The 13204-nt window shown below is 41.5% G+C and overlaps 1 protein-coding gene across 1 annotated transcript in view; it reads right to left on the reverse strand.

The window, feature by feature from the left end:
• The window catches only part of LOC139414987 (ectonucleotide pyrophosphatase/phosphodiesterase 1), a 47731-nt gene extending 38820 nt beyond the window's left edge, over positions 1–8911 (reverse strand). Inside the window, exon 1 of the mRNA XM_071162674.1 lies at positions 8301–8911. Coding sequence (XP_071018775.1) covers positions 8301–8438 — 138 coding nt within the window. The 5' untranslated portion in view covers positions 8439–8911. The remainder of the gene's footprint in view (positions 1–8300) is intronic.
• Positions 8912–13204: the final 4293 nt, after the last annotated feature.

The raw sequence follows: 13204 nt of genomic DNA on the forward strand, positions 1-13204 counted from the left end.
AAGGATTAATTTAAGGGGGCTGAATAATTTTGCACGCCCAATTTTTCAGCTTTGAAATATCCAATAAATGTCGTTCCACTTCATGATTGTGTCCCACTTGTTGTTTATTCTTCACAAAAAAATACAGTTTTATATCTTTATGTTTGAAGCCTGAAATGTGGCAAAAGGTCGCAAAGTTCAAGGGGGCCGAATACTTTCGCAAGGCACTGTATATATTATTGTATATATATATTTTTCTACTGTATTATTGACTGTATGTTTGTTTTACTCCATACTCTGTTGTTGTATGTGTCGAACTGCTTTGCTTTATCTTGGCCAGGTCGCAATTGTAAATGAGAACTTGTTCTCAACTTGCCTACCTGGTTAAATAAAGGTGAAATACAATTTTTTTTAAATCCTCCTTTTTAAAAGGAAGAAAAGTTTTTCCCACCTCTAGTTTAATATGAAGTGTGTTGCTGTGGTTTGTTCCTTGTCGTCTTGCTTCCATAACAAATCTCAACAGATTGGGTCTGCTGTATGGTTGGGATATTTTCCTAAGGGTTGGCCCTCTTACTCCCTGACCCTGTAACTTTGCAGTGAGATTGCCAAGATGATAGGGACTATAAGCCAATTTGGGGAAAAATGGTTTAAACTGTGTATTTTTTGTATTTTTTTTTACCCCTTTTTCGTGGTATCCAATTGTTGTAGTAGCTACTATCTTGTCTCATCGCTACAACTCCCGTACGGGCTCAGGGGAGACGAAGGTTGAAAGTCATGCGTCCTCCGATACACAACCCAACCAAGCCGCACTTCTTAACACAGCGCACATCCAACCCGGAAGCCAGCCGCACCAATGCGCCGGAGGAAACACCGTGCACCTGGCCACCTTGGTTAGCGTACACTGCGCCCAGCCCGCCACAGGAGTCGCTGGTGCGCGATGAGACAAGGACACCCCTACCGACCAAGCCCTCCCTAACCCGGGCGACGCTAGGCCAATTGTGCGTTGCCCCACGGACCTCCCGGTCGCCCTTAACCACTGCGCCACCCGGGAGGCCTTAAACTGTGTATTTTTATTCTCTTTGACATTTGTTTTTAGAAATTTGTATTCAGAATATTGCTAGTAGTTATCATTTGTCATACAGTAAATCATTTGTCTGGATTTTCTGAATCAGAAATGCCCTAAACTAAACTGCTGTTCTGGTCAAGCCTCGAGGTTATGGCGAAGGTGAGTACAGATGCTATCTAGATACATGAAATTGTTATATAATTTGACCAAGAACAGTCGGAACCTCAACCGTCTGAAGCAATGTCGACAATGGCATTCATTATGGTCCTGCACCACTGCTACTTGAGAAACTTGAGTCCGAGCCAGCAACCTGTACACAGCATCCAGTCAAAGCCATCAACTGCCTTTTCTCTCATGTCTTTTTCTCTCACGCTGTGCGACGAGTCCACGTAGAGTGAGCATGGAGAGAGATCCTGTCAACTTCCTTCATGCTGCTGGTGTACTGGTAGGAAAATGGACAATACATAACGGACTGTAAAGGACAGTGAACATGTGCCATTTGGGAGGACGAACTGAAACACTATCTGAAGAAGAACATGAAGACACGCCAGAAGGATGAGTGCCGGGAAATAGGGTGTGGTCAACCATGCCTGTAATTGATTTAGCCTTATCCAAAATTACAGGTGACCATTGCTGTACATTCATATCCTGGGTGAGGATAACTTGACTATTGTAGTGGAACATCTGAAAGAGCTCAGCAGTGATCTCGCAAACTAACACCAACCAGACAACGATTGGAATGCGTTTTGAGGGTTCAGTTATTATTTGGTGTTATGGGAACTACAATGTTTATTTGATTGATTTATGTCTTGGAAATGTGTTTTTTCAATAAATACTTAACGGTCTAAGGCACTGCATCTCAGTGCAAGAGGCATTACTACAGTCCCTGGTTCGATTCCTGGCTGTATCACATCTGGACGTGATTGGGAGTCCCATAGGGCGGCGCACAATTGGCCCAGCGCCGTCCGGGTTTGGCCGCCATTGTAAATAAGAATTTGTTCTTCACTGACTTGCCTAGTTAAATAAAAGGTTAAATAAAAAATTAATGTGTGTTAAAAAAATTGTGCAGCTAAGCTGTTGACATTTCTTGCCATGCCATTACTGACCCCTGAAGGAGACACCTCAGAACCCTATTTACCGGATTTATTTCCTATGCCTGATTACATGTCTGATGAAGACTATGATAATCCATAACGACAAGGTAACAACATTGAATTAATGGTGCAACATGTCCATAGGCCATGCTCACGGCGGGGTTATGTGAATGGTGCTGCCAAGGTAGAGTGAACCATAACCTGCTCCAGAGCACTCAGGAGTGTTCATCATCAATCTCTCTGTACTTTGCTCTGTTCATCTTTCCCTCGATCCTGACTAGTCTCCCAGTCCATGCCGCTTAAAAACATCCCCACAGCATGATGCTGCCACCACCATGCTTCACCGTAGGGATGCTGCCAGATGTGATGCTTGGCATTCAGGCCAAAGAGTTCAATCTTGGTTTCATCAGACCAGAGAATCTTGTTTCTCATGGGCTGAGAGTCCTTTAGGTGCTTTTTAGCTAACTCCAAGCGGGCTGTCATTTGCCTTTTACTGAGTAGTGGCTTCCGTCTGGCCACTGTACCATAAAGGCCTGATTGGTGGAGTGCTGCAGAAATGGTTGTCCTTCTGGTAAGTTCTCCCATCTCCACAGAGGAACTCTGGAGCTCTGTCAGAGTGACCATCGGGTTCTTGGTCACCTCCCTAACCAAGGCCCTTCTCCCCCGATTGCTCAGTTTGGCCTGGCGGTCAGCTCTACAAACAGTCCAAACTTCTGTCATTTAAGATGATGGAGGCCACTGTGTTCTTGGGGACATTCAATGCAGCAGAATTTTTTTGGTACCCTTCCCAAATATGTGCCTTGACACAATCCTGTCTCTGAGCTCAACGGACAATTCCTTTGACCTCAAGGCTTGGTTTTTGCTGTGACATGCACTGTCAACTGTGGGACCTTACATAGACCGGTGTGTGCCTTTCCAAATCATGTCCAATCAATTGAATTCACTACAAGTGGACTCCAATCAAGTTGTAGAAACATCTCAAGGATGATGATCAATGGAAACAGGATGCACCAGAGCTCCATTTCAAGTCTCATAGCAAAGCATCTGAATACCTATGTAAATAAGGTATTTCTGTTTTTAAATCAGTTTTCCCTTTGCCAATGTAGGGTATTGTGTGTAGATGAATTAAATAAATATTTTCCTCATCAATTTTAGGATAAGGCTGTAACGTAACAAAATGTGGAAAAAGGGGTCTGAATAGTTTCCAAATGCACTGTATGTTGGATAGGTACGAGGCCAGCACAGTACATATCATGGGTATATAATGTTATGGAAGCATTGCGTCCTGAAAAACCATCTTGGATCTCTTCTCATCCGATCAAACTATTATCCCTATTGTGACGCTACGTAGCACTCACTCTGGTTAAACCAGAGTACTTCTTTCTCTGCTTTATCCCAGTATTCAATCTTCTGGGGATTGTTTTGTGGCTTTTTTTATATTGTGTACATGGGATTTTAAATCACTGTCACTGTTAGTAAGGCCAGTAAATCGAGACTGCAAAGTGACATCGCATACCACAGAAAAGTATTGCGTCAGAAAAATGATGAAGAGACGTTTGGCAGCAGTCTTTCCTGCTGTGACCTTGAGAAATATTATTGTAACTTGTGTATGAGGAAAACATCTAGTCGTTTATAATCGAGAGAAACCAAACTTTTTTTATTTATTATTATTTATTTTTTTAATAGACACATCCTAGAATAATAATCAACCAAAACAATAAATGAAATACTAAAGACCATACCCAAATTAATCTTCTTGAAAATGTGTCGTATGACACTTTAATCTTTCCCATTCAAATGTATACCTCTCTTCTGGGTACAAATAAAAAGTCAGTAATTCTCCACATCTGGGTGTTGGCCCTCTAACTGAGAAGTAAATGCTGGTCGTAAGACAACTCCCCTCCTCTTGGCTGCCTGGTGGTCTGCTCTGACTGGCTCCTCTGGCCATGGAAGGGTGCACGGCTGGCCACATGTTTAATTAGTGGGCGGTTCAAAGACTGTGGATCTCAGTGGTTTAAAGTTTCAACTGAGTCAGCCATGTTAAATTGGAGGGATATACAGAAGTTTAATAAGCAAGACTTGAAGAGAGTCAAGAGTCTCATTAGAGGCTAGCAGGACCTGTCAGGATTAGAACTGGGCTCTAATCAGTATGGCGTGTTCTCATTGTGGGTTAAAACCAAGAACCTGTAGTAAAGAGCATAAAAGACAACTCGGGTCCTAATCTTGGAGTGCTTTGAAAACTCTGAGGACTTTGTTTCATGAATCATATGCTGTACATGTGTGATGTCGTAAGTCGAATATGGCTTACTGGAAAAGCCATATTAGAACAAAATATTGTGCAAGTGTGTATATATGTGTGTGTGTGTGTGTGTGTAGATGTGTTTATGTTTGCAAGTGTGTGTGTGTGTGTGTGGTGTTTGAGAAACCTGGCTGGTGTCCTGGGAAAGCCAAGGGTAAAGTACCGAGGTCCAGTGAAAGTAAACACCCTGTCCGGTGGAAAGCTACAGCAGGCGCCTCAGGACACTAAACAGAATATACATCTCACAACCCAAATGTTGGGAGTAGCTATACACACCCCAGGTTAATTGAGCAAGACTACTCAAAAATGTCAATTTGCTTCATGTAATCATGAAGGATTCCTGTTATTGGTTGACTTTTTGTATTATTATTCTGTATGTAAATCCAAGACATTCAAGGGTTTTTCTTTATTTTTTCTTTTCTTTTCTACATTGTAGAATAATAGTGAAGACATCAAAACTGTGAAATAACATATGGCATACAGCAAGAACTGGCAAATCTGGTGCAGTCCATGAGGAGGAGATGCACTGCAGTACTTAATGCAGCTGGTGGCCACACCAGATACGGACTGTTACTTTTGATTTTGACCCTCCCTTTGTTCAGGGACACATTATTCAAATTCTGTTAGTCACATGTCTGTGGAACTTGTTCAGTTTGTTTCAGTTGCTGAATCTTGTTATGTTCATACAAATATTTACACATGTTAAGTTTGCTGAAAATAAACGCAGTGGACAGTAAGAGGACATTTCTTATTTTGCTGAGTTTATTTTCATGAACTGAAGTTTAATTTCAATAGGCGAACAACAATACTTACAAGGATTCCTAAATCATTGCTAAGAATAATGAAAATGACTGCAGTTTCTACTGGTCATTGTTTTCACGCTGGTTGTATTGGTGCTAGCTTGGTACCAAGCTAAAGCTAGCTACCCCTGAAGTTGCGGTCTAATAAATTATACTTTATTACCAATGCGGTATTGAAAACACATTGTTCGTGGCTGGTGTTTACAGACTTCTTTGTACAGCTTTGACAATGCTACTATATATGTTTTGATACGCAAAGACCCAAACGGCGTTCCATAGTATGTATGTCGTGAAGCTAATAGCAGTGACGCTATTACTGTGTAACTCTGGTAGGGCAACATCTGAAAAATAGCGCACTTGATAGTGTGTACCGGTGCTCGACCAGTCTGCGAAAGCCAACATCACCCACGACAGAGAACGGTTGATTGTCAAGGGCAATGAATTCCATTATTTTGGTTTTAATGGATTTCACTTTTGAGTTGTCTTGCTGAAATGTTCTTACTCTTTCAAATGACTGCTCGACTTGTTGACTGTTGATCCACACACCAGACGTTGTGGGCTAGGTTAGGAATGCTGTGTCACACGTGTAGGGCAACATTTTACGTGGCGTCATTACGCCATGTACCTACGTTATATAGGTATGCATGGCAGCTTTGATATCGATATTTTAACATCGGCGTTAAACTAGACATCGGGCTGATACCGATGTTGGCATTTTTAGCTAATATTGGCCGATTCCGATATGTTAACCGATATATTGTACATCCCTACTCAACACACCTCCAGGCTGTGTAAGGGCCATTTGACCAAGAAGGAGAGTGATGGAGTGCTGCATCAGATGACCAGGCCTCCACAATCACCTGACCTCAACCCAATTGAGATGGTTTGGGATGAGTTGGACCGCAGAATGAAATAAAAGCAGCCAAAAAGTGCTCAGCATATGTGGAAACTCCTTCAAGACTGTTGGGAAAGCATGAAGCTAGTTGAGAGAATGCCAAGTGTGCAAAGCTGTCATCAAGGCAAAGGGTGGCTACTTTGAAGAATTTCCAACATAAAATATATTTTGATTTGTTAACACTTTTTTGGCTACGACATGATTCCATATGTGTTATTTCACAGTTGTGATGTCTTCACTATTATTCTACAATGTAGAAAATAGTACAAATAAAGAAAAACCCTGGAATGACCAAACCTTTGACTGGTATCGTATGATATGTATTCATTTGCGGATGTCGATCATCCCTTTCGTATGACATGTTACGAATTTGCAAAATGTACATTTATGTTCAAAATTTGCAAAACGTACATTACAAATTGGCAAAATGTACAATATGTTATGAATTTGCAAATGTATGATACAGTTACAAATTCCAATTTGTTGTGGCTAATGCTAGCTAGGTGGCTAATGTTAGCTAGCTCTAGGGGTTAAGGTTAGGATTTGGGGTTAAAGGGTTAGCTAAAAGGGTTAAGGTTAGGTGAAGGGTTAGCTAACATGCTAAGTTGTTGCAAAGTAACTAAACAGTCGTAAGTATTTGCTAAGTTAATTAGCTAAGGTCCCCGTGATGAGTTTCAAACAAGCAACCTTCGGGTTGCTAGGCGTTCACGTTATACACCTACCCATCCACTCAGACCAACCACCCCTCCTGATGTTTTTGCCTTAAGTAATCTTATGCAACCATACCAAATGCAAACCATACCAAATGTAACATGTAACATACTCTCTAAGTTGAGTGTCCCGGCATTACGTTTACTATGTTATGTTTAGTCTATGAGACCAGTCTGTATGGCAACAAGCTCTAATATTGCCATCTGTTGTAATATTTCACAACTCTAAACCGACGTTTGCAGAATGATTCCTGAAGAGAGTTGACTCATGTCTGACAGGACATATTGCCCAAGTGCACACAAGCTGATTGTTGAGACATTGCGTTGTAAGTAGCGCACGTAGGCTACTGAGACATTCTTGAACATAAGGATATAGTAATTGCAGGTTCAGACAACCACAACGTCAATGGCTGGCACAGGCAAGTAGGGAAGTGAACTCAGGTCGCTGGCAAACACCCTACCCGTCACACGAAAGAGGTTAACTGGCTTGGTGGGAATTGGTGAGGATCGCTAAACGGCCCCTCCAAATGGGAAGGCAGGTCCTTGTGCTTTGACCTAGCATGGCCCCCTCACATGTCCTGTAGTGCGTTCTGATGGCCTCATGGCCACCATCTCACTTCTGACACCACTGTAGTAAAACAGCCGGGCAAGGAAGTAAACTCAGGTCCCTTGTGTGAAATGCAAACACCCTACGAATCGTGCCAATCGGATTAATCCGCTAGGTGAGAATTGTAACGTGGCTCATATATGGAGGATCGCTACTATATCGCCATTAATGATTGAACATCATTGCCCCAGGGCAGTGATATGGGACATTGCCCTGTTTAGGGTGCCATCTTTTGGATGGGACGTTAAACAGGTGTCCTGACTCTCTGTGTCACTTAAGATTACATGGCACTTAATCATAAGAGTAGGGGTGTTAACCCCGGTGTCCTGGCCCTCATACCATCATGGCCACCTAATCATCCACAACTTCCAGTTGGCTCATTCACCCTCTCTCCCCTGTAACTATTCCCTAGGTTGTTGCTGTAAATAAAAACATGTTCTCAGTCAACTTACCTGGTAAAATAACGTTTAAAATAAATACAATGTAAAAATACCTCATCAGCTTAGTTTAACTGTCTTACCCAATCAGAACCCAAAATATAAGATCGTTTTAGCCTACTCAACTGTTTGTAAACAATGTCATTGCTCCTTTATGTAATTCAATAGCCTATCAAATTCGATAACCTGTTCGCCTATGAACGAATCATTGAATGTGTACCATCCAAAATATAACACAAAATGAATTGAAATATATGGGCTATGCATGCTGGTAATTGGCTTTAAAGTTTGGCTAGGTTACATTGTATCATCATGCGATATAACATCACCAAGAGTGTAGACTGCGCAGGTACACTTGATCCTAGTTTTACCATAGCCTACCCAGCCCGAAAAGTTACAGTAATTCCACTCACCGCAACGATGACCATGCGGTTCTTCGACCTCTTTTTATGGACCTGTCCACTCTGTCTCATCTGATTGTCTCGACCAGGTGAACCTAGTAAATTGGCAGCCTGCTCAGTCGAAAGGTCATCTGCTTTGGATATTTCCATTCTGGAGAAAGTTTTTCCCGGGGGTTTGTAACAGAAAGTTTTTGCAGACTTGAGAGAAAATAGTCAGTCTGGTCTCTTTTGCCTTTGGATTTTGTAGGGCTCAATGAAGAACCGCCTTCTTTTAGTGTTGACGTCTCGAAGTTAGCGTTGTAGCCTAATCCTTATACAACATGTGCAGCCAGCTGAGTCAGGTTGAAGTACAGTATTGGAGTAGTACCATTAAAAAGTAAATTACAAGACTACCGCGACCAAGTACTGCCACACCACCCTCACGAATGGCAGAGGAAACATCGAAAATAGACGCCACAATAGGTATGGAGAGCTGGAGTTGGACGTTTGTAATTATGTTGAGAGGATATTTGTAATTAGTCAACATTCGCTTTATGTACAATAACTACTCACTGTAATTATTACAATAGACTACCTCGGACATGTATAAAGAAAGCTAAACTTCAGTTTGAAGGTGGTATACTGTTTAGGCTACACAACTCAACATCGCTCAAGGAAAAAATTCTACAAGTTCAGATAATGCATCACTGCCGCCATCTTTTGGTGATCATGACGCTTGCAACCGCCAACCTCATAACCTTCAAGACTATGGCTAATACGAGTGCTTAATTTGTAGATTGGGAGGTGCCGGAACAAAAAGTGAGCGCGAGAGTTGGCTGACCTGGGGAGTTCTGAGGTACCAGAAGGCATTGCATGCATATCATCGCATTTTCGTTATGGCATAGAGCAGTAGAATAAAAGCACTTACAGAAGTTGCACACGAGAAAACATTGTTGTAGTCTTTTATCCGGAAAAATGTTTGCCTTTTATAAACACATTTCGTGCAATACTATGTCATTTTACATGACTGGAGACTTTGGCAGCATCTTTTTAAAATACCGCAAAAAACGACCAGCTGAGATCAATAAAACGGCCTTGTCTTGAATCCATCTATAGCCCAGGCCTAGGTGGAGACATTGTAGGCTACAATATGAAGAGGAAATTCTAGTCCTAAAAATGACTCACACACTGACGCGCAGCTCACTCCCTGGCTGGCAGATGCGCTCGTGCCAAAGCCTATTTCGCTCTCTCTCTCTTGTAAAACAATCAATGGCGATATTAGCATGTAAATCTTAGTGGGACAAACTCAACATTTTTTATGCATGTTATCAAAGCCACAACAGGACACTAAACAATACATTAATTGCACTAAAACAGTGCCCACAAACTGTTAGGACCTACATAAAGCTGTCTCAACAGCAGAGATTTCTTTTCAGAACCATGGAGTGAATCCTTATCATTGCTACATCTGGATATCAGCAGAGCCTTGTCTGGCAGCGAAACAGTTCATTCAGCCTCATTTACTGCCTTTCAAAAAAACATAGCTGATATGGCTGACTTGCTTAGAGAAAATTAATGTGGTTTCTACTGACAATTGAGATGTACAAACTATAGCATAAAGGAACGATGAATGGATAAGAGGTAATCCGTAATTTTTATTAAGACATTAATGAGCGAGCTAAGGCGGACGTACTCAATATAACTATTTGTTCAGCACTTTTTAAAAGTGTAGCGACAGAATTCAGAACATGGGCTGTTCTTACAGCAGACAATGAAAGCTCTTGCAATATTCAATGATGACACTTCTCTAAAACAGGCTATAGGCTACATAGCTGTGTGTTGCCGCTTTCCATGTCTGTTGTCTGTAACTTGTGATGTGTGGAAACACTTTGTTGCTTTTATGAATTTTGTCTTGCTGCTTTTTGTTCTATGTTGTTCTGTCTGTATGCTACGTCTTGCTTGTCCTATGTTGCTCTGTCTGTATGCTATGTCTTGCTTGTCCTATGTTGCTATTGTCTATATTGTAATTGTTTTTAATAACCTGCCCAGGGACTGCGGTTGAAAATGAGCCGGCTGGCTAAAACTGGCACTTTTACTGAAACGTTGATTAATGTGCACTGTCCCTGTAAAAATAAACTCAAACTCAAATAAAATAAATAAACTCAAACATGTGCACCAGCAAGTCAGAACAGTAGGCTAAGTTATGAGGGGGGAAAGGGACCCAATTATTAGGGTGCGGCACATGGGCTACTAACAGCTTACTACACAACATACACTTAGTATTGCTTTCTTAGCTACGATATACATATCTCCCAGGCATATTACATCATTTATGCAGCAGCATATAAGACATTGTTGGACTCACCTTGTTATGCTGTGCTCACTTGAACAGGAAGGTGGCATGGCTGTCCTTGTGGGCAAATTTTGTAATCAAACTTAGTCATCAAAGTCTGGCATTCTCTGGATGTATGGTGCTTTCAATAAAACTGTGATGTCAGTGATCTTCAGGTTGGAGCTCTAGAAAGAGGCCCAAGTTCCTGACTTGGAATTCCGAGTTGGATGACCTTTCAAAAAGGATTTTCCCAGTCGGAGCTAGTTTTTTTCAGAGTTCTCAGTTGTCTTGAACATGGAAGAAGTCATGCTGGATTGACAGTATGGCCAATGTATTCAACCTTTTCTGGCCCATGGAGTTGCATGTGAATATTTTTCCATTTAAGCTTGGAAAAGAAACCCTTAAACCCAGACTTGGCCCACACATAATCTCCATTGAATTGCTTTGCAATGCTTGCAGTTAGCCACTGATTCCTTCCAAACCACTTGTTGAATTTGAGATTTCCAACTTGTTGTGTAATGTTTGTCCAATGGCCGATGAGCACCGATACATTTCATCTATAATTTCTTTATATGACAAGGTTTGAAAAGAATTTGCCAGTAGATTGTCAACTTGATTCACAATGATGAATGCTTGTCTAGCTAGCTAAGATTGACAGTATTATGTTGACATGATCAGTCCAATCAAAGCTACAGTAGATATAACGTGATTTGAAATTTTATCTGTGGCCAATTACCTTGAGCCTTCTTAGATGGGCACTTCTAATGTAAATCTATGGCAACACCCATGGGGCTTGAATTTTTGAGCTCTCCCCTGTAGATGTTGCACTGACGGTGTCCCCATGAGTGACAGATCACTGAGCCAATCACGGCGTAACTAGAGCACATTACCAACCCCTACGCTCTGTATTTTCCACTGGTTACCCCACCACCGACAGAAAGCACTGAGCTAGGCTTAAACACCTGTATTTTGGAGCTGCCTTACTCAAGAAAGCAAAAAAGAGACTGTTTGTATGCGGCTTTATTAACTCAAATATATTTTTTACATTGTTTTCATTTACATTGTTTGCAAACTGATATGTGACACGTATTTATGCCAAAATAACATGCAAAACAGGCAACAACTGCAATGTGTGCAATTTCATTTATTTCTGAAGAGACTGCAGTCATTCTATAACTTTGACAAATGTATTTCAATTGATCAGGGATGCTGCAGTTCCTTCAGAACCCTTCGTGCGGGTATGATTCCATATGGAAATAAATGATGAAGTGCAACACTGGATAGATGAGAGTTGCAGGCTCATGCATATCAGAGCAAAGAGGGAGAGAGATTATAAAAAGTGAATGTCATTCTCGTTATGTGAGAGATACTGGCGCTCTTCTTACACAGCCGCGTTCAAGCGTTGGTTTCAAACAGAGGTTACAATGTTGCGCAAACCATAAAACCGACCGAACCCAAAACAACTCTGAGAATATTAGCCCCGTGCTGAAAATCTACTTTTTGACATTACGTTTTTTGTGGGGGACAGGATAATTAATGAAGAGGCAACTCGATTGAACTTTGATTGATTTTATTAGAATTGTTACATTGCAAAAACATTGTTTTTCATGCCACGAAAGTTACTGGATCCGACCAAATAGGCTCGGAACAAAACAGTCCAACACGGAGAGGTGCCAGGATCCGGCTCAAATTAAGCACTGGTTACTACTATGTCATCATAGTTCATGGCCATACCATCGAGGTATACGTTGTAAATTCTAAAGTGAGGTGAGGCCTCACTTAACCACCGACTCAGTGAATGACTGTCATATGTACTACCCCTCAATAAAGGTAGCTACCAAAACATTCAAAGTTTTTTACCACCATGAACGAATTTAGGCCATTAAACCATCCTCTCTTGCAGTGTAGCCATATGCAAAACAATTATAGTGGGTTGAGTCTTCTTAATTATCTAGGAAATGATTCACGGTCTCCAGGGCTAGGTCTATTTACTGTATTCAGGTGGAAGCCGTTCAAATACACAGTGTTAACTCCCATCTACACCCACAAGGTGGTAGTGTTGTAACTGTCATTACTAGAGCCATAATGGCTGAGGCTTGACTTTGACAATGGACAGCACCTAATTTTACAGCAATTTTTCTCACGACGGCATATTTATTTATTTCAAACACGTTTTCCATAGCATTGTACATTGTATGTTTTTACAGCATTTGGGGTTGAGGTTAGGGTGTTCCACTGTCCCTCTGAGAAACGTAGTGCTCATGATGTCATGATGGCGATCACATTGCCAGCACTGGGGCAGGAACACGCGACCTCTGACCTCTCCCTTGTGTGACACTCAGGATTTACAACATGCCTGGGACTTACTGTTTCTAGTGCTGCGTGTTTATCTTTCTTTCTCTGTTTGTGTGTGTGTTTATTTACTGTGAGTGAGTGATGTGCAGTGTCCTATGCTCAGTGAACTAGTTTTGCCGCAGCAGTGTGTCTCAGCAGAGAGCCTACAGCTGTCCTCAACCCAGCTGGCCATTAGAATATGACCTTATCTGTGACCCTCACATTCAGCACTTATTGTCTCCATCGCACATTCTCCCTTGTTCTTAGAATC

The sequence above is a fragment of the Oncorhynchus clarkii genome, chromosome 8, assembly GCF_045791955.1.
Source record: "Oncorhynchus clarkii lewisi isolate Uvic-CL-2024 chromosome 8, UVic_Ocla_1.0, whole genome shotgun sequence".
NCBI classification, from domain to species: domain Eukaryota; kingdom Metazoa; phylum Chordata; class Actinopteri; order Salmoniformes; family Salmonidae; genus Oncorhynchus; species Oncorhynchus clarkii.